At 41.7% G+C, this 18,710-nt stretch overlaps 1 protein-coding gene across 1 annotated transcript in view; it reads left to right on the top strand.

Annotated features, from left to right (window-relative positions):
- Window positions 1-18,710, top strand: part of LOC129686844 (carboxylesterase 1E-like) — a 75,185-nt gene that overhangs the window by 55,222 nt on the left and 1,253 nt on the right. Inside the window, 8 exon segments of the mRNA XM_055620976.1 lie at window positions 5,638-5,791; window positions 7,513-7,617; window positions 9,023-9,127; window positions 11,250-11,288; window positions 14,164-14,304; window positions 15,319-15,391; window positions 15,707-15,862; window positions 18,545-18,676. Coding sequence (XP_055476951.1) covers window positions 5,638-5,791; window positions 7,513-7,617; window positions 9,023-9,127; window positions 11,250-11,288; window positions 14,164-14,304; window positions 15,319-15,391; window positions 15,707-15,862; window positions 18,545-18,676 — 905 coding nt within the window.

Here is an 18,710-nt window from a genome sequence, read left to right as displayed (position 1 = left end):
GTGGTTCTCCAGCAAACAGGTGAGATCAGTATATTCTTCTTTGTTAGAAACCAGAATTGAAGACTTCACTGGAGCTAGTCTGTTTTTTTTTTTTTTTTTTTTTTTTTTTTTTTTTTTCACGATGTGCCTCTGTGCTCTGATTCTGGTGTATCTATCAGTCTGCATGGCAATGGGTGAGTTTAAAATACAAAATACTTACTCTGGGCAGAGGTAGTCAGAGAGGTGTATAGAAGAAAGGCAAGATGGCTTTAATTCTACAGGGTTTTCACTCTCTCAGCCTGGGGTTGCTTGTGGTGTGGCCTAGACCAGGATTTACCTGGGACTGGACACCCTGGATCAGGAAAGGATAGCTGAGACCCAGCAGCACACAAGGTTCAGAAGGACAAGGAGTCCACCCAAAGAGGAACAAGGGCATCTCCGTTTTCCTGGTTTGCTGGATTGTATGTAGGGAGGATTAAGTAGGCTTTTGTTTCTAAAGTGCATAGAGTGGTGGTTAGTTGACAGAAAGTGTAACAAACAGAAACACAGATAAATAAATATTGATTTAAAATGAAGTGGATTAAAAGAAATTTTGAGTCAAGGGTGTAATCACCATTGGAAAGGCATTTGTTACTGGGGTTCCTAAAGGAAGGGGCTCAGCCGGGAGACATAAGAGCAGGGAATCTTGGTGAATTCCTCTTTAAGCTCTATTCTAAGTGAAGAAGTGAAGCAGCGTAAGCAGGTATAGGATTTGTGTGAATGGCAAGGAAATCTAGGGCACACTGTCTGCTTTGGTTGTACGATGTGAGATTCTAGGTGATGAAGGCAAGGGAAGTGGTCCACGCTATGTGAAGGAAGTGGTTAGCATGCTGATGCTAGATTAGGTAGAGCCCAAGAATAACAGTTCCTACAGGGTAATGGGGTCCTACAAATCAAAGTATCAGAAATACAGACTTAATTCATGGTTCGTACATGCTATAACATCAAATCTCAACATGTAAGCCATGTTGAGATCAACTGAGAAATTTAGACTCAAAAGATCATGTATGTACCCCAGGGTCTCCTGGAAATTCATGGTCTGGTGTACCCCTGGCTCATAAATCTAGATCAAGTGCTCAGCCATCAGAGACCTGACAGCCTCATTCTTTCTTGAGTTTGCATTTCCTATGAATATAGGACACTGAGAAAGGTCTAGAACTGAGCGTAAACAATGGTAAAAAGGGGTTATGAAGAGCAACACTTCTCCACTGCTGCTTGTCCTGGCAATGCTACCCTATTTCCATATTTTGGAGGTCCATTCTTCCAAATACCTTATGTCCATCTGTTAAGTGGATTAGCTAGTGATTAGCAGTCACCTAGCAAGACACTGGGGGAACATTAAAGGGAGTAGGATGTAAATTTGGCATGTAGGAGGTGTCCAATATGTGAGCATTTCGTGTAATGCAAGTGGTATCAACTGTTTGTTGGTAATATTCTTGCCTCCCCTTCTCATTGTATCCAAACACACTTTACTCTGGCTGTATGGGGAAAGGTCATTACTGAACTAATATGCTCTATGCCAAGGTGATCTGTAACCAGACCCTCAACAATCTTGCCAATTCCTACACATCTACTGCCCAGGCGTCCATGGTATATATCCTCCTGATACCACTCTTCTGGTTGTTCTCAGCCTAAGTTGTATCCATGCCTTCTTTTCTTCTTCTTTGGCTCTCTCGCTTTTTTATTTACACTCCTCTCTCTACCATAAGGTCATGTGCACTCATGCTGTGTACTCATGATTGGGTCAATCTTCTTCCAGTATTGGGATGACCAAATCCAGTGAGTTTTGTTGTTGTTGTTTGTTTTTTGTTTTTGCTTCTTTTTGTTTTACTATTCATCCCAAGCTAGCCTAAACTTGAGGTGATCCTTGGACCTCAGCCTCAGTCACAAGTATGTGAGTGTGTCCCATCATGCATTGCCAGTGGCATTGTTTACCAAGGTATATCACTATCTTCATCTCACAAGGAGCCAATATCACCTGCTCATACTTTACTCTTAATTTTAGCCCCACATTAGGGCAGGGAACAATTCCTCATTCCTCATACACATCTCCATATTTCTTCACAGCAGTTTCCTCCTAATTATAAATGGACCGTATGCTCAGAATAAAGACTTTAAATTTATTAACAACAACAACAACAAAATCAACATTCAGGATTGCCATCTGTGAATCTCCTCTCATCTATGTTTCCCAGGAATTCTGTTTTAGTGACATGATAATAATAACACCAGTGTCAAAAGGAGATAAGTGTGGAATTGATTTCTAATGGCATCAGGCATGGCCCTAAAGCCCATAACCAGGATTTCTCAGAAGAGTTTCCATTGTTAATGGCTCTTCTCTCTATAAATCTCATCTCAGACTTTGGATGGGGTTAAGATCTGATAATCTAATGATGTTAAAATAAGAACATACATTTTTAGTTAAATATCATTAAATCAAAATATCACCATTCAGATATCAAATGTACATCTCTACCCAAATTTTTATTTGGTTTTATTTAAAATAATTAGGAACAGAAACAATGACAAATAACCCAAATATACACGTTACGGAGTTGGCTATTGAAACCATATGTCCTGGATACTAGATTATAAGGTGCTTTACCATGAAGACTCTCCAGTGCCACACACTATTTTTCTTTTTGATAAAGTCTGGGAATTTTCTTTTGGGCACATATTTTAAGGAGCTTTTCATCCACATTATCTGTATCTAAAGGAGAACAATATGAAGAGAAGAGGAATTGTGTCTTATAAGCAACACGACTATTTACCAAACAGTGAAACATCAAGATTGTTGGTGAGAAAGGATATGAATGTTCTTCTGCCTCTTGAAGAAGGACCAGATCAGTCCCCTTAGATCCAAAAGCAGATAGAAGGAAGACTGTAGGCATGAGGTTATTGTGTAATTAAAATACTGATTTCTGTATTTCCCCATATCTGGTTGCAAGCCTTGTTGTGTAAGAATCTTCTGTCTTAATGTTGTATAAACTCTGCTTCCCAATGGTCGCCTGATATGTTAATAAAGCAGCTTATAGCCAATCACTGAGCAGGGAAGAAAATAGGGCTAGAATTCCTGCCAGACAGGGAGGACAGGGAGGAGGAGGAGGGTATAGGGAAGTAAGGGATTCAGACAGGGAGGAGGAGTTAGGGTATAGGGAAGTAAGGGATTCAGCCAGGAGATTCAGTTACTGGAGTCCAGTTACTTCAAGTCCAGGAGACTTGAAGAGAGAGAGCTCACCAAGGAAAGCTACAAAATGCCTGTATCACAGGATGTACACTGGGGGGAAACCAAATTATCCTAGAGGGTTAAGATTAGAGTAATAACTACTCAGTTCTTGTGTTGTGAAGTTTATCATTAAAAAGGTATTATAGAGTCTCAGTTATTTGTGATAGTTGGGCTAAGAGAAAAACTAAGAGAATCCAACAAAGTTAAATAAAAATAACTGAATGAGATTTAATCATCATCCCAAGGGTCCTCCTTGTTGTTTAGCTTTTTTAGGTGTGTAGATTTTAGTATAGCTATCCTATTTTATACGGCTAATATCCACTTATAAGTGAGGGAAGTTAGGGCAGGCATTTGAGCAAGGAAGTAAAGAAAGGACCATGAAGGAATGCTCTTAACTGGCTTACTTTCCAGGGCCACCCACAGTAGGCTCTATCAGTCATTATTCTTCAGCTTGTTCTGGTGGAGGCATTTGGTCAATTGTGGTTCCCTTTTCCCAGGTGGCTCTAGCTTGTGTCAAGTTGACAAAAGACTATAAGCACAGGTAAAAGCTCTCACTGTCTCAGGAAGTAACCTGATTCCTCTGAGCACACATATCATGAAAAAAACAAAATTCCAGTGTGCCCAATGACCTAATTACTTTCCACTGGGCTTTACCTTGCACAGATTCTATCACAGCACAATGCTGTCACATTAGAGAACAAGGCCCCCACACATGAACCCTCGTCACATCAATTGTGTCCAAAACATCGAATCTGCAAAATCAAAAAAGTGTTAGTGATGTCATTCTTCAGGAGGTTGTTGCTAAGCAGTTTGTCATATTTCCAGTTCCTTCTTTCTTGAAAGCCATCTCTCTTCATTCCCCAGCCACACCTGTTCACTTCCTTCTGAGCTTCCTGGCATCTGTGGTGGGTGTCTACTCTACCCATCAAAATCATGCTTGCCTTGCAAGACCTACTTTTCATGTTGCCACCTTTTAAGTACTCCTCCATTTTGACCTGTGCTGTCCCGCACACCACATTCTTCTATGACCGGATCAGTACCAGCACTGCTCTTGCGTGTTTGACATCTTCTCACAGGAAAATCAGGATGGAGTGGGCTCTTGTAAGGAGCTCAGTTAATGGTGCTGTAGGCAGGTTTTTAACTCACCACGCCACCTGGCTGTTCTCAAGGACAGTCATAACCTCTGCCAGTTGTCATCCCAAGCTCACGTGGCTCAAGTGACAGCAGCCATAGACAATCTATTCTGGCATCTTTCAAAGGTCCCCCATCTTGGCTTTGGCCAGTTCCTCCTCAGCTACTGCTTCTCAGCCTTCCACTCTCTGTCATCAGGCTATGTGTGTCTCCCTCTCTCCTGATTCTCTGAGTGAAGTGCTTAACACAGTTCCCCATGTGTAGTCTTCATCTCTCCTTTGACCCCCCCAGGCACTCCTCTTTAGCTAACACCTCATGCCTCCTCTGGCTGTGTGCAAGGCACACTCCACTTCACAAGGCCTGTATTATCCACTAATTGTTCCCCACAACAAAGACCTTGGCTGCTTCCCAGAAGGTCCTGTGCATGGCAGTGGGCATCTCCAACTGCCGGTGTGCTCTGGACAAAGGCCCTGTAGGTTATGGGACTCCTCTTTTATTCCTACTCCCCCATCCAGCATCCATTCCCTTCATCTACTAAGCAGGACCCCAAGTCTCTGGCCTATTACTATAACTGCTCAGTCTTTATAAATTTGTAAATTTATTATGAGAGTGATCCACATAGTAGCATGAATGGTCTGGGAGACAACAGCTGAGTCTTGTCAGGCCCCTGCATAATGCTCCCTGTTATTTACAGCAACACAGAAAGCCTTTCCAGGGCCCCCAGTCTCTGTTCTACCTGCATTTCTCAGTAACCATCCTCACACACATGTTCACTCAGACTTGGGGTCTTTGTACCTGATACTTCTCCTAACCCAAAATTCATTATTTAGATGCTTATAAGACTTGGATTCATTTTATTTAGACCTATACCAAATGCCACTGCCTCAGTGAGGCCTTCCCTGGTCATGAAACCTCAATTCTGCCTCATTATTTTACTTTGCCTCTTTCTTTATGACTTACTTTCTCTAGTGGCATGACACACCCTTTGAATCTGTTGATTGTGGTCTGCTGTGTAAAATGAATGTAGTAAGATGTCATCTCTTTCTTTCTCAGAAGTGCAGTTGGACGAATGGTACTCAGTACATAGTTGCTAAAAGAAATAGTGAGAGCGAGAGCCCCACAATGATCAATGTAGGGATGAGAGGCAGGGCAAGTCCTCTGTGCCATGCTTCAGAGCATAGCCTGATTGTGGAAGGTCCACTGAGGAATCCCAGCCTGTCTGAAGTCCTGAGATCCTTGCCATTCTCTTTATTTTCTTGCAGCACAGGGGATGAACACAGCCGGGGGAACTGGGGTCACTTGGACCAGGTGGCCGCACTGCGCTGGGTCCAGGACAATATCGCCAACTTTGGAGGGGATCCAGGCTCTGTGACCATTTTTGGAGAGTCAGCAGGAAGTGAAAGTCTCTCTGTTCTCGTAAGTGTCCCTGGAAATCCATGCTTAGGTTTGGTGAATCTGATAGAGCCTCCTGGAGACCCGTCACTCCCAAGGACCAAAGCCAACTTTACTCAGTACAGGAGTTCAGGAATCCTACTCATTACACACTAGATGGTGAGGAGCTAAGGACCAAACTAACTCCTTGGCTTCTAGAAAGTTCAGTGTTCAACTCTATGTTCCAGAGCTATAAGCATCTCCATCTCCAGTTATGACGTGGGGCCCTGACAATCTATTCTTCTCACTGGGTTAATTTTTCTCATTTATTAATCCTTTAGTATTAAGAGTCTGCTTCTCTTTGGAAATAGAGCCGAGTCTAAACCACAAACAAGAAGAGTAGTTTTTAGGCTCCAGGGCAGATGTACATGCTATGGGTTCAAGTGCTAAAAGCCAACAGGGAACCCTGAAGTCTATTTTTGTGACTTGTCAATACTCAAAAGGGAGGGCAGTTGCCTCTAGAAGAGATGGATGGGCTTTGCTTCGAAGGTGGATGAGAAGAGGAATGGGTAGAAATGAGACAGACAAGTCCTAGTAGGAGATGTGGGACACAGAGGTATGAAGGTATTGGTGTGTTGCTGATGTGGGGAATGGAACTTAGAGAAATTCTGAGCGAAGCTATAGGAAGTTTGAGTGGACAGCAAGAACCCTACTGCTAACTCACAGTTAAGAAATGATACCCATCGCTAGTCTCTCTCTCTCTCTCTGTCTGTCTCTCTCCCTTTCCCTACCTCAATCAAGCTGTTAATTCATCAATCTATACATAGCTCTATCTGCATCCATTGATTATCTAGGAAGCAATGTTTTTATCCATATCATTTATCTATGGAAACTGTCTATACATCTATCATTTGTTCATTGATCTATGCATCTATTTATAATCTACCAATTCATCTCTCATTGTTTGTTTATCACATCTCTATTCTCTGACTTCATATAATCTAATTACGTTCCTTTTTTAACAGTGAAATTTTCCTTAATAATGCAATATGATATAAATATCTCCCCAAACATTATACTTTTACATAACATTATAATCTACAATTATACATTATTCCACATTAAAACTGAGAAATTGCTTATTTATCCAATATCCTAATATAAGGGTATTGAAGTGTTCCCAATGTTTCCATTATTAAAAGTTTAATATTAATTAAATATATTTTTGTACCTCTGATCATTTCACATTTCATTTCCACATTCTTTCCTTTCACTTTACTGTTAGTTGTTCCATAAGCTATATCCTCAGCCCTCTTTTATCATGACCATTTTCTTAGGATAAGTTTTTATTAATAGAAATTCTATTGCAGGATTTGTGGCTAGGAATTGCCAAAACCATCTGTCAGGCAGTTTTGATCATCATGATGGAACTTACCACACACTTTCTGGCTCGTTTCTTAGTGTTTGCTCTGAGGTTTTGTGGGGGATCTCAGATCCAAGAAAAGTCTCAGAATCAGAAAAGTCAGAAAAGGCGAAGTGCCCTCATTTCCACAGAGCCCTGCAGTCCCTGTAGTAGGGCAAGGGAGAGGGTAGAAGGAGCCTTAAATGACAAAAAGTACATTGAAACCATGAATTAGAGAGAAGGGGAGGCCAAGGAGCCATGGGTACATGGGAGAAGTTCATTATAATCTCAAGAATTATTTTTAAAAGGGTAAGCTGACCCTTTTGTGTGTATAAATTCTTTTTTCCTTTCTCTCTTCTTCCAGGTGTTGTCTCCTATGGCCAAGAACCTCTTCCACAGGGCCATTTCTGAGAGTGGTGTGGTCTTCACTTCTGGTTTGTTTATGGAGAATTCCAGTTCACTGACTGAAGTAAGTCCCTTCCTAGACAACTCCTGTGTCCTTTCCTCAGATTTCCTGGCATTCTGGTGAGAGGTGGTCTTCTGGTTAGGAGACTTAACTCAAGGGATTCCTGAAGTAAGAATGGCTGAACAGAAAGGGTTTTTAGGGATTTATCTACATCACATTCTGCAGGTATCTGACCTATCTTCCCAGAGGTATCCCAGAAGCAGAATGACACACATGGTATATACTCACTTATAAGTGCATATTAGATATACAATATAGGATAAACATACTAAAATCTGTACACCTAAGGAAGCTAAGCAATAAGGAGGACCTTGGGTAAAATGTTCAATCCTTATTCAGAAAGGCAAATGGTATAGACATCATCTGGAAAGGGAGAAAACAGGGAACAGCACAGGAGCCTACCACAGAGGGCCTCTGAAAGACTCTACTCAGCAAGGTATTAAAGCAGATGCTGAGACTCATAGCCAAATTTTGGGCAGAGTGCAGGGAATCTTATGAAAGAAGTGGGAAATAGTAAGACCTGGAGGGGACAGGAGCTCCACAAGGAGAGCAACAGAATCAAAACATCTGGCCACAGGGGGCTTTTCTGAGACTGATACTCCAATTAAGGACCATTCATTGAGATACCTAGAACCCCTCACACATGTAGCCCATGGCAGCTCAGTATCCAAGTGAGTTCCCTCCCTAGTAAGGGGAACAGGGGTTGTCTTTGACATGAACTCAGTGGCTGGCTCTTTGATCACCTTCCCCTGAGGGGGAAGCAGCCTTACCAGTCCAGAGAGGAAGACAATGCAGCCACTCCTGATGAGACCTGATAGACTAGGGTCAGATGGAAGGGGAGGAAGACCTCACCTCTCAGTGGACTGTGGGAGGGGCATGGGAGGAGAAGAGGGGGAATGGGATTGGGAGGGGATGAAAGAGAGGGCTGCATCTGGGATACAAAGTGAATAAATTGTAATAAATTAAAAATAAAATAAAATTAAAAGATGCCTTGAAGTTCTGCATAGGTTCTGAGGAGAGACTGGGTTTCCTCTGAAGCATCCCACCTGTATTAGTTCTCATATGTACAGTGGCTGCTGGAAACTGGAGTCAAATGATGTCACCTCAGTAAGTGAGTGAGTAGATCTGAACCAGGATGCTTGCTCTTCACTCATCTGTTACTGGCTTCTCTTAATATATTTTGATATTTTGTTCATTTTTAAAGTTATGAAGAAACAGAATTAGATATGTAAGTGACACATTGACATCTGATGTCACAATTATAACTAATAGAAGCAAAAATTTGTAGACTCTGGAAACCACAGAAAACCTACTCTTTCTTTAAAATGGTATTTAGGGTAGAACTCACTGCCTACATCAAGTACTGATGTTGCTCTTGACCTCTGTGGTTGCCTGTTATGTCTTCCAGCAAGTTGCTGTTGCTGCTGGCTGTAAAACCACCACATCTGCTGTCATTGTTCACTGCCTGCGCCAGAAAATAGAGGAAGAGTTCTTAGAGATCACACAGAAAATGGTGAGTGTATAGTCTAGTGAACTTTCTTTACAGACTTGGACACAGGCTTCATTCAGTCTTCTGTCATCTGACTCTAAATTTCCCAAGGCAGGTTTCCAGTTTATTTACTTATTTGTTTATCATTTTTATTTTTACCATTTGGGAGCAATGTTAGTCATTGAAGCCAACTGAGAATTTTCTGCTTTCTTTTTTATTTAAATTTTTTTTCAGTCTTTGAAATTAAAATATAAATTCCTTGAGCCCCTCCCCTTGCTTTCTCTCAAAGTCATGGCCTCTTCTTCTTTAATTGTTGGTGTGTGTGTGTGTGTGTGTGTGTGTATGTGTGTGTGTTGGGATGAGTGTCAGGGAGCTTCTAGGAGTAACAGTTTTTTGTTATGAAAGTACACTTTTTTTCCCCTAAAGCCTGAATAGGAGAAGGAATGAGTTGAAACAGAATCTTCAAGTAACTATTGTCTTAGTTTATGTTTGGAGCTGACTGCTCAGCAGATGTTATTGAGAATCTATACCTAAGCTTTCTATTCTGTTTTTGGGTTCTCCCTGAAGTATGGTTGTCTCCTAGAAAGACAATAGTAACAACGCTTTACACCCTATCAGCTTAGAAACTGTCTAGTATCATTTGAACAATATTTTTAGATTAAACTTTGTTGGATTGAAACTGTTATGCATTCAATTTGAACTATTAACTGTCTTCAGGAATATGGTGTTGCAGCTCACTGCCAGGTGTATGAACTTTTGAAGTGAAAGTAGAGAAGGATTAGAAGGCTCCTCCTGTCCTGCTAGTTCCTACCACACCCAGCCCAACCTCTCTTTTTTTTTTTATTAATTACACTTTATTCACTTTGTATCCCCCCATAAGCCCCTCCCTCCTCCCCTTCTGATTCCACCTTTCCTCCCCCTTCTTCACGCATATCCCTCCCCAAGTCCAGTGATAGAGGAGGTCCTCTTCTTCTTCCTTCTGATCTTAGTTTATCAGATCACATCAGGAGTGGCTGCATTGTCATCTTCTGTGGCCTGGTAAGGCTGCTTCCCCCTCAGGGGGAGGTGATCAAAGAGCAGTCCAATCAGATTATGTCAGAGGCAGTCCCTCTTCCTATTACTATGTAACCCACTTGGACACTGAACTGTCATGTGCTACATCTGTGCAGGGGTTCTAGGTTGTCTCCACGAATAGTCCTTGGTTGGAGTATGAGTCTCTGGGATGTTTCCTGTGTTCAAATTTTCTGGTTCTGTTGCTCTCCTTGTGTGGTTCCTGTTCTTTCCAGCTCTTACTATTTCCCACTTCTTACATAAGATTCCATGCACTCTGCCCAACAGTTGGCCATAAGTCTCAGTGTCTGCTTTGATAGTCTGCTGGGCAGAGGCTTTCGGAGGCCCTCTGTGGCAAGTTCCTAGGTTGTTTCCTGTTTTCTTCTTCTTTTGATGTACAACCTCTTTGCCTTCCAGGACGGGGATTGAGCATTTTAGTCAGGGTCCTCTCTCTTGATTAGTTCCAAAAGAGGCTCAAGCACACAATAAGGACATTTGCTGAACCATGTTTGTAGCAGCTTTATTTGTAATAGCCAGAAGCTGGAAACAGCCCAGATGTCCCTCAACTGAAGAATGGATGCAGAAATTGTGGTACATCTACACAATCGAGTATTACTCAGCAATGAAAAATAAGGAAATCATGAAATTTGCAGGTAAATGGTGGGACCTAGAAAGGATCATCCTGAGTGAGCTGTCCCAGAAGCAGAAAGACACACACGGTATATACTCACTCATATAGACATATAACAGGATAAACCTACCAACCTCCCTTTGATGCTGCTGCATTCTCTCCACTTTTTTCTACAGGAAAATTGGGGCGGTTTTACCACAATGGAACTTCTAAGGGTTTGAAGGAGGATGCAGGTCCAGGCAGGCAGACATTCTCCCCAGAGCTCCAGTGACCCTGACTTTGAGTTCCAGGACATGTTGACTTTCAGATGATGCCCCTCCCTCATCATACTCCACCCTGTGCCATGCGGAGAGAACCTCACCTAGGAGCATGTGCATCAGCCACAGGGGAACTAAATGCACAGTTCAAATAATCAGATTTTATACCAGGAAAGTTGCCCATCACAATCTGCATTTGTTTCCACAGAACTTTTTCAAGCTTGATTTACAAGGAGATACCAGAAAGGTAAGGATATTTTGAGATTTGGAGTCTTGCAGTGTTAGCTCTTCAATTAACTATAGTTGATAGAATTTTCCTTGGTGGAATCATACCATTTTTTTGTGTGCTTTTGATGCCCAGAGTAGCAAAGTCACTTGATAGTTAACACAGCCAAAGAGACCAGAGTGGCTGGCTCTTTTCTTCTAACTGCCAGTTCAGTGCTCCAAATCAGCAATTCTTTTTATCCATTTTTCTTTTTCATTCCTGTTCAAAGAAAAAAAAAAGTTCAATGGCAAGAGATGACACTAGAACTTTCCACTATCAGAAGGCTGAAATTACTGGCTAAGGGTCTTGGGAGTCCTTGTTGAGGACCACAGACCTCTCAGAAGGAAACAGGGCTCAGGAATCATATAGGGAGGAGCCTGAGATGTTAATAATGAGGAAACCACACCTCATTATACCTTATACCATGAAAACTCCAACAGGGCTCCTCATCCCATCCTCCTGTCCTCCCACCTCCCAGCAGTGGCCAGGGTCTGGAAAAATAGTTAGGCAGTGTCCTATTCTCTGGTCATTTTCATTTCCCTTCCCTGGGGATCCCACCACTTTCCCTAAATGTTTGTGAAGCTAGAATGAGATCATTTCAGCTATTTAGTAAGATTTTAAGAAGTGCTTACTTTGTGGCAAGTTATTATTATGAGCTGGGATATAGCAGCAAAACAAACAAGATGTATGTCCCTCTTGGGGAATTATGTCCTGGAGGATGATATAAAAGAGAAAAAAATATTGAACCATGTTATGGGTCTTGGTAATGGTTAAGATAAAAGAGAAAGTTAAGGTGTAGACAGAATTAGCCAGTGGATACATATAAAGAAGGTCACAGATGGCTTCTTGAAGAGCTGAGATCATCTGAGTCAAACTCTGGAAGAAACGATCTGTGAGGAAACTGGGAGGAAGAAGAGGACATAAGAAGGCCTGCTGCAGGAGGGCAGTGTGTTTGGAGTAGTGGCAGGGAGAAAAGAGTAGGCTTGAAATTGGGGAGGTGGCAGAGATTGAAAGGGTCACAGAGGGGGTTGGGTTATGAGGTAGTGTAAAGGGGGAGATGTTCAGACAACTGCACAGAGCTAAGACACGGGGAGTTTGAAAATGTTTCTTTCTTCAACATGTAGAAATATCTTATATGAAAGGGGCAGACGAGATGCAGAGACCAACTTGGAGGTCTGTTGGAGGAGGCAACACAGGCAAAGAGTGGCAAATTCTACAGATGTCAGAGAAGTAGGATGGTAAAGGAATAGTTGACAGGACTTAACTGGTGGATATTGTATAAACTGTAAGAAGAGGCAGAAAGAGGGCTCCTAGCCCTGTCACCACACCATTGGCTTCAGCCCCCACTTAGTGGACAGTGCCAATGACTGTAGTTCTTCTAGACAGCCATCTTAATGTTCTCACAGGAGTGCTGCCCCACAGGAGTGCTCGTCCTTGAGGTCCCTTTCTTGAATTTACTGTCTCTTTCTCACACCACCATTTTATTTCATGCCGTGTAACACCCTAAGGCTTACCCATATGAACACAAGGTAGGCCATGCAAAATGGAAAAGCCCAAGATAACAGGGAAAATATCCTTGCTTCCTCTGTCACTGTAGTAAATACTCTAGATAAGCAACTGATAAGGCAAAGGGTTTGTTTTGGTAGGCCATTTTGAGGTTCTTTCTACAGTCAGTTGATGTTGTTTTGCGACAGTAGCAGGAAGAGGGAAACGATGGGGAGTCCATGGTCTGCTTCAGGAGCACATTTCCAATAACCTGAACTATACTTGAGTCTGATTATTAAAGATTCTGCATCCTACAGCAGCACAGTTGACAGAACAAGACTACTGCACATGGACCTTTAGAAGATATTTAAGATCCAAATCGCAGCACCTTCATTGAGGTAGATATTTAGTGTCTGAGAGAGTCAGAGGTGTGCCAGATGTATGTTGTGCTCTGCTGTGTGAGCACCTTTCTAAGCCCTCTCTAGGTTGTTCCTCCACCACATGTGAGGCTCAGGCAGTCCTGGGATTAGACCTGCATGAAATCATTGTTAATGAAACAACATCCAAAAGTGGGAGAGGATATTTGTCTATCTGAGAGTGAGGCCATTCTGGGTATGGTCACGTGCCTACAGTGTGTGATAAAACTTTGAAAAAGGTAAGGAACCATCTAAATCAGTGGATTCACATGGTTAACATTCACCCAAGGGTGATGATTTAAAAAAAAGTGTACAGCATGATTGTGAGGCTGAAACAATATAATGTTATGTTACCCAGGGTGGGAGAAATAATAAATTCTACACATCCTTTTTCCACCAATTCTTAAAAACAACAAAACCCAAGTATGTTTTGTATATATAGTATAATGTGCATTAGAGCAGGACACCACACATAATATATGAGTACTGGCATTATTGTGGTGAGAGGCCCAGAGGAAAAATACTATACATTTCCCCTGAAACAATGAGTTAGTATTCACTAATTCAACCTTCATGGCAACATTATGGACCTAAGTTTAAGGAACAGTGCTAAGTCTAGGTAATGTGCAATAACTAAAGTATATGTTACACGATACATGTTTGAATCAAGGATCCACATCTTCCTTCTTTGCCACCATTACCTTGCTACAGACAGATATCCTTATTTAGACTTTTGACTCTAGACATTTAGCTCCCTTCTAAGGATTCTGAGTTTCTATGGCCATGGGCCGCAGTCATGGGGTTTATGTTCCATTAGGAGTAATGAAGTCTATGTTCCAGTCATAGCCATGGAGTTTATGTTCTAGCCACAGTCATGGGGGCTACATTCCAGCTTCCCCCTTAGACAGGCAGAGTGGGAGATGCTGGTGATGTCACTGTGCTGCTCTCTTTCCCAGCATTATCCCTTCACACCAACTGTTCTTGATGGGGTGGTGCTGCCAAAGGCACCAGAAGAGATCCTGGCAGAGAAGAGCTTCAACACCGTGCCCTACATGGTGGGCATCAACAAGCAAGAGTTTGGTTGGATTCTGCCAATGGTGAGCATAAACAGAACTGTTAGACAGATGACCCCCCCACCACCAATTACTCATCCAGCCTGTGCATCCATGAGCTCTTTGTTCAAGCCTTGCTTGATATCTAGGGCAGCTGTCCCAATTGTTATGAATGGATTCTTCCAGATACCACCTATCTGTTTCCTGCGAAATGCAGGCCTGGGAATGCGTTGTTTTTGTTTCTCCTTTAATGAATCCTCAAATTCTTGGGTTGGATGGGCCTGTAGAGATAATAATTGTGCCAATGAAATAACCAAATGAACCAAATATGGAGTTGAGACTTCAGGAGCATCAGGCTGGGACACTGAAAGATCCATATGTATTTACCCTCTCAGGATCCCCTTGGCTGCTTTCGATGCCTCGGGGCCAGTGTTCAGAAAAGGGTTATCACTGGGTCTAATCTGTGTCTAATAGGTAAGAAGAGGGTTCTTCTTTAAAGATTATAGAACTCATCTCCTCCACAGTGGCATAGAATTCACCGACAGGCAGGCTTACAAGGTGTTTGTGGTGACTTACCTGCAGAAACAATCCTAGAGTCAGGACTCTGAGAGTGGAGCTTTAGAGGGCGTGGCATGTGCTCTCAGACATGCAGAGGGTTTTGCAGCTCTTACTGAGAGATTTCAGATGTCATCAAAGAACCCACCCATAATCCCATAATGGCTGTAAGGGTGGCTTCCTTAGTCAGTGGGGTCTGTGAGGACACAACCTGTTCCTCTATCCTGCTGTTTTCTGCTTCTTCTTTAGCTTTGTCTAAGATGTTCCCCCACTGCCTAAGGAAACATTGTCCCCCAAACCTAATTAATAGGTATGTAGGTGTCTTCATTTAATTCCTTGAGCTTCTGTATACAAATCCATCTGTTTTATCAAACTCACAGGAGGCCCATACCCACTGGTGAGTAGGGAGAGCCTTCATCCTTCAGTGGACAGGATGGTTTTCCTGTTTGTTTCTTCCTGGTAATTCCTGAGGACTCTCAAGCACATAACTCTTTTTTAAAACATCTAATGGAATTTCCACCAACTGATGTAAAACTGGACAAAAAGATGGTCTCCTTGCTCCTGATGAAGTCTCTGCTTATTTCTTCATAAGCATCTTGTGATTTCCTGGTAATTGGCTGAAGGACTGGTTCAAATTACAGATCATTAATTACAATACCAAAAACAAACAAACAAACAAACACCAAAACAAAAAACAAAACAAAACCAACCAAACAACAACAACAAAAAAACCAAGACTGGGACTTTGTACCCAATATTTCCAACTTTCTGATTCTACCATTCCAGGAGGGATTTATAGGAGACACAGAAAGCTCACAATTAACCAATCCTTCTCATTTGGCAGGGAAAACAAAAACGCAGTGCTCAGTTGGAAGTGGTCACTTTCTTCATTCATTTCAGAACATACCAGAGGATGGAATTCCAGATGCCATGGAGAAATATTCAATAGGCACAGATGACCCAGTCACAAACAGAGACTTGTTCCTGGAGTTGATTGGGGACGTGATGTTTGCTGTACCATCTGTGATTGTATCTCGTGGCCACAGAGGTGAGTCCAACAGGTTGGATGGCAGCCAACAGACATACAAGCTTTGGTCTCTAACCAGTTCATGTCCTAGGATAGACAGGTGAAAGCTTCTTGTGGTGAGACCTCAGAGTCTGGTTCATGAAAGGCTCTGTTCTGTTCAGTTTCTGACAGTAACAGTGTCTAATGGCAGGATGTAAATACAAACGGTTAATTTGTGGGTTGATCCCAGGAAAGATCACTGAGGGAGATGAGGGGTGACACAGGAAGGAGATGGAGACCAATCAGTGATGCACTGCCAAGCACATGTCCACTGTGTACATTTGGTGCTGGGGAAGGCTGAGAATAATCAGATAAGTCTCAGGGCTGTTCCATGTGAGCAGTGTGGGAGGATATTTGTCCATCACTGCACATTTGTCTTTGTGTGCTTTGATCTGCTGCACACATGGACAAAAGAGTGAGCAGGGAACATCTTGAGGCAAAAGGTCTGGACATAGAAGTCAGGCTTCTTTGCCCAGACAAAATGCCTGCCATAAACATTATGTTGGAAGAGAGACTTATGTGGGGCATGCTTTTAAAGCGTTGTGAATAGACTTTCCTTTGTGTCTTTGAGGTGAGACTCAACATTGTTTGGGGAAGCATAGTGGAGGAAACATGCTGACTTCATGGCATACCAGAAACAAACAAACAAACAAACAGAAACATTCAGGAAGTGGTCAAGAAAGTTATATCTCCAAGGATTCTCCCCTACAGGCACAATTTATTTTTAATATGTGGAAATACTATTTGACATTCATTTGTTGATTTGCTCTGCTTTGATTTTATTCTCTTTACTTATTATTTGTAAGTACTTTGGGAATCTATAGGGTTTCTACATATAAAAACGTGCTGCCCATGAACATTGTTGCACGTCTGATTTCCTTATTTCGATGCCTTCTTTTTCTTTTGTCAGATGGTTGAGGCAAACTTCCAACACTATGTTAAGCCAAAGTAACGTGTGAGGTAACCTTTGACTTGTTCCAAATTCTAGAGGAAAATATTTTCCTTGTTGTGAACAACATTGGCCCTGGTCCTTTTACATGTTACCTTTATTATGTTAAAATATACTCAATCTCTCTCTTATTTGTTCAACTTTTTATCACGAAAGTTGAATTTTAGCAAATATTTTTCTGCATATAATGAGGTGATTATTTTGCCCCTCTGCATGTAACATGGAGTAGCACAGTCCTTGTGTGTGTTAAACTGGTGTGAACCACACTCTAACTCCTGTTTGAACATGGTAAATGATCTTTCCACTGTGTCATTGAACTGGTTTTCTGGTATTCTGTCAAGTATTTTTCCATCTGTGTTCATTAAGGGCCCGGATGTAGTCTTCTCTCCTTGAAGTGCCTTGTCTTATTTTCAAATCTATATGATTTTGGAAAGATTTGGGAAAGAACTGGAAATGTTCTGTTGAGTTTTGAAGAAATTAGGCAAGAATTTGAGCTATATGGTTCCCAGATCTTTAAACATGTGTTGTTATTCTTCAGGGAAATTGCCACTTTTCTTTAACATAAAACTTTGATCACTAATTCAAGTACATTCACTATTGATCTCCATATCACCTGTTTCTTCTTTGTTCAGCTTTGGTAGGCTTTATTGGACAAATAATTCATCTGCTTCTGCCATGTGATCCAATCTGTGTTCTTACAGTTGTTTGTAATAATCTCTCATGATCCTTTGAATTCCTGTGGCACATAGTGTGAAGCTATTCTCTCTTTTTATGATTTTATATACTTGATTCTTCTCTGATTTTTTTTTTGCCTGATGGATCTAGCTAAATTTTGCTGATATTGTTTATCTTATAAAACCTTTTAAACCTTCATACTCTCACAAATCTCTCTGTTTTTCTTTGACCCCCTTTTCTCTGGCTGTTTAACTCAGTTCCCTAAACATTCCAGGTGAGCACTCTATCAACTGGACAGCATTCCCAGGTTAAGCGAAATAAACTTGACTTAGTAAGATAAATATAGTGTGTATCTTCTCATATGTGGAGCCTAGCTTTAAATTTGTATGAATGTATGAATGGAAGGGAGAAACTAGAAAAAAATGAGCAAAGACGCAATCTTAAAGAAGAGGGAAAAAGAAAGAGGACAATATTATACATGTATCCTAAAAGTAGAATAAGGGGTATTGTTAGAAGAAAGGAGACAAGCAAGTGGGTGGAATGGGCATGGAGGAGGGCAGTCAAGGGAAGAAATAAATAAAATGTGTATGGAAATACAGCAATGAAAAACACACTATGCTTCATGCTAACTTAAAACATGAATTAAGAAAACAAAGAACACTTTCAGGCAAACCCTTGGATTTGTTTCTCACTCCATGAAACGACTGAGCAAAACATGGAAAATGTTCAAAACCAGCCAGAGAAAGACACTTAGTAGGCTGTAGATCTTCTTGGAATGAGCGTGCACTAGTGCATCACCACCAACATGTACCTGGTTTGCTTTTGGGTGTATTTTCATTAATTTTTATGTCCATGAATGACTGACTCAAATGCTACCTCCACTTGCCCTTGTTAGGCAGCCACCAGCACACCCAGGTGATTCACTGACTGCATTCTTCTGCTTTGCTGATGAACAGTGGTTCCTGCACATGTAGAGGCCTATACACCCTCCAAGTCCCCCCCCAGTGTCATAAACTGTACACGAATCCGTGTCTTCCCAGATGCTGGAGCCCCCACCTACATGTACCAATTTCAGTATCACCCAAGCTTCTCATCAGAACTGAAACCTAAGACAGTGATTGGAGACCACATAGATGAAATCTACTCTGTCTTCGGTGCTCCAGTTTTAAGAGGTAATAGTGCTTTGTTCCCTGCGAGCTTGCCATT

This window comes from Psammomys obesus, unplaced genomic scaffold (genome assembly GCF_907164565.1).
Source record: "Psammomys obesus unplaced genomic scaffold, mPsaObe1.curated_primary_1811, whole genome shotgun sequence".
Lineage (NCBI taxonomy): Eukaryota > Metazoa > Chordata > Mammalia > Rodentia > Muridae > Psammomys > Psammomys obesus.
This window is presented reverse-complemented; position numbering and strand designations above follow the sequence as displayed.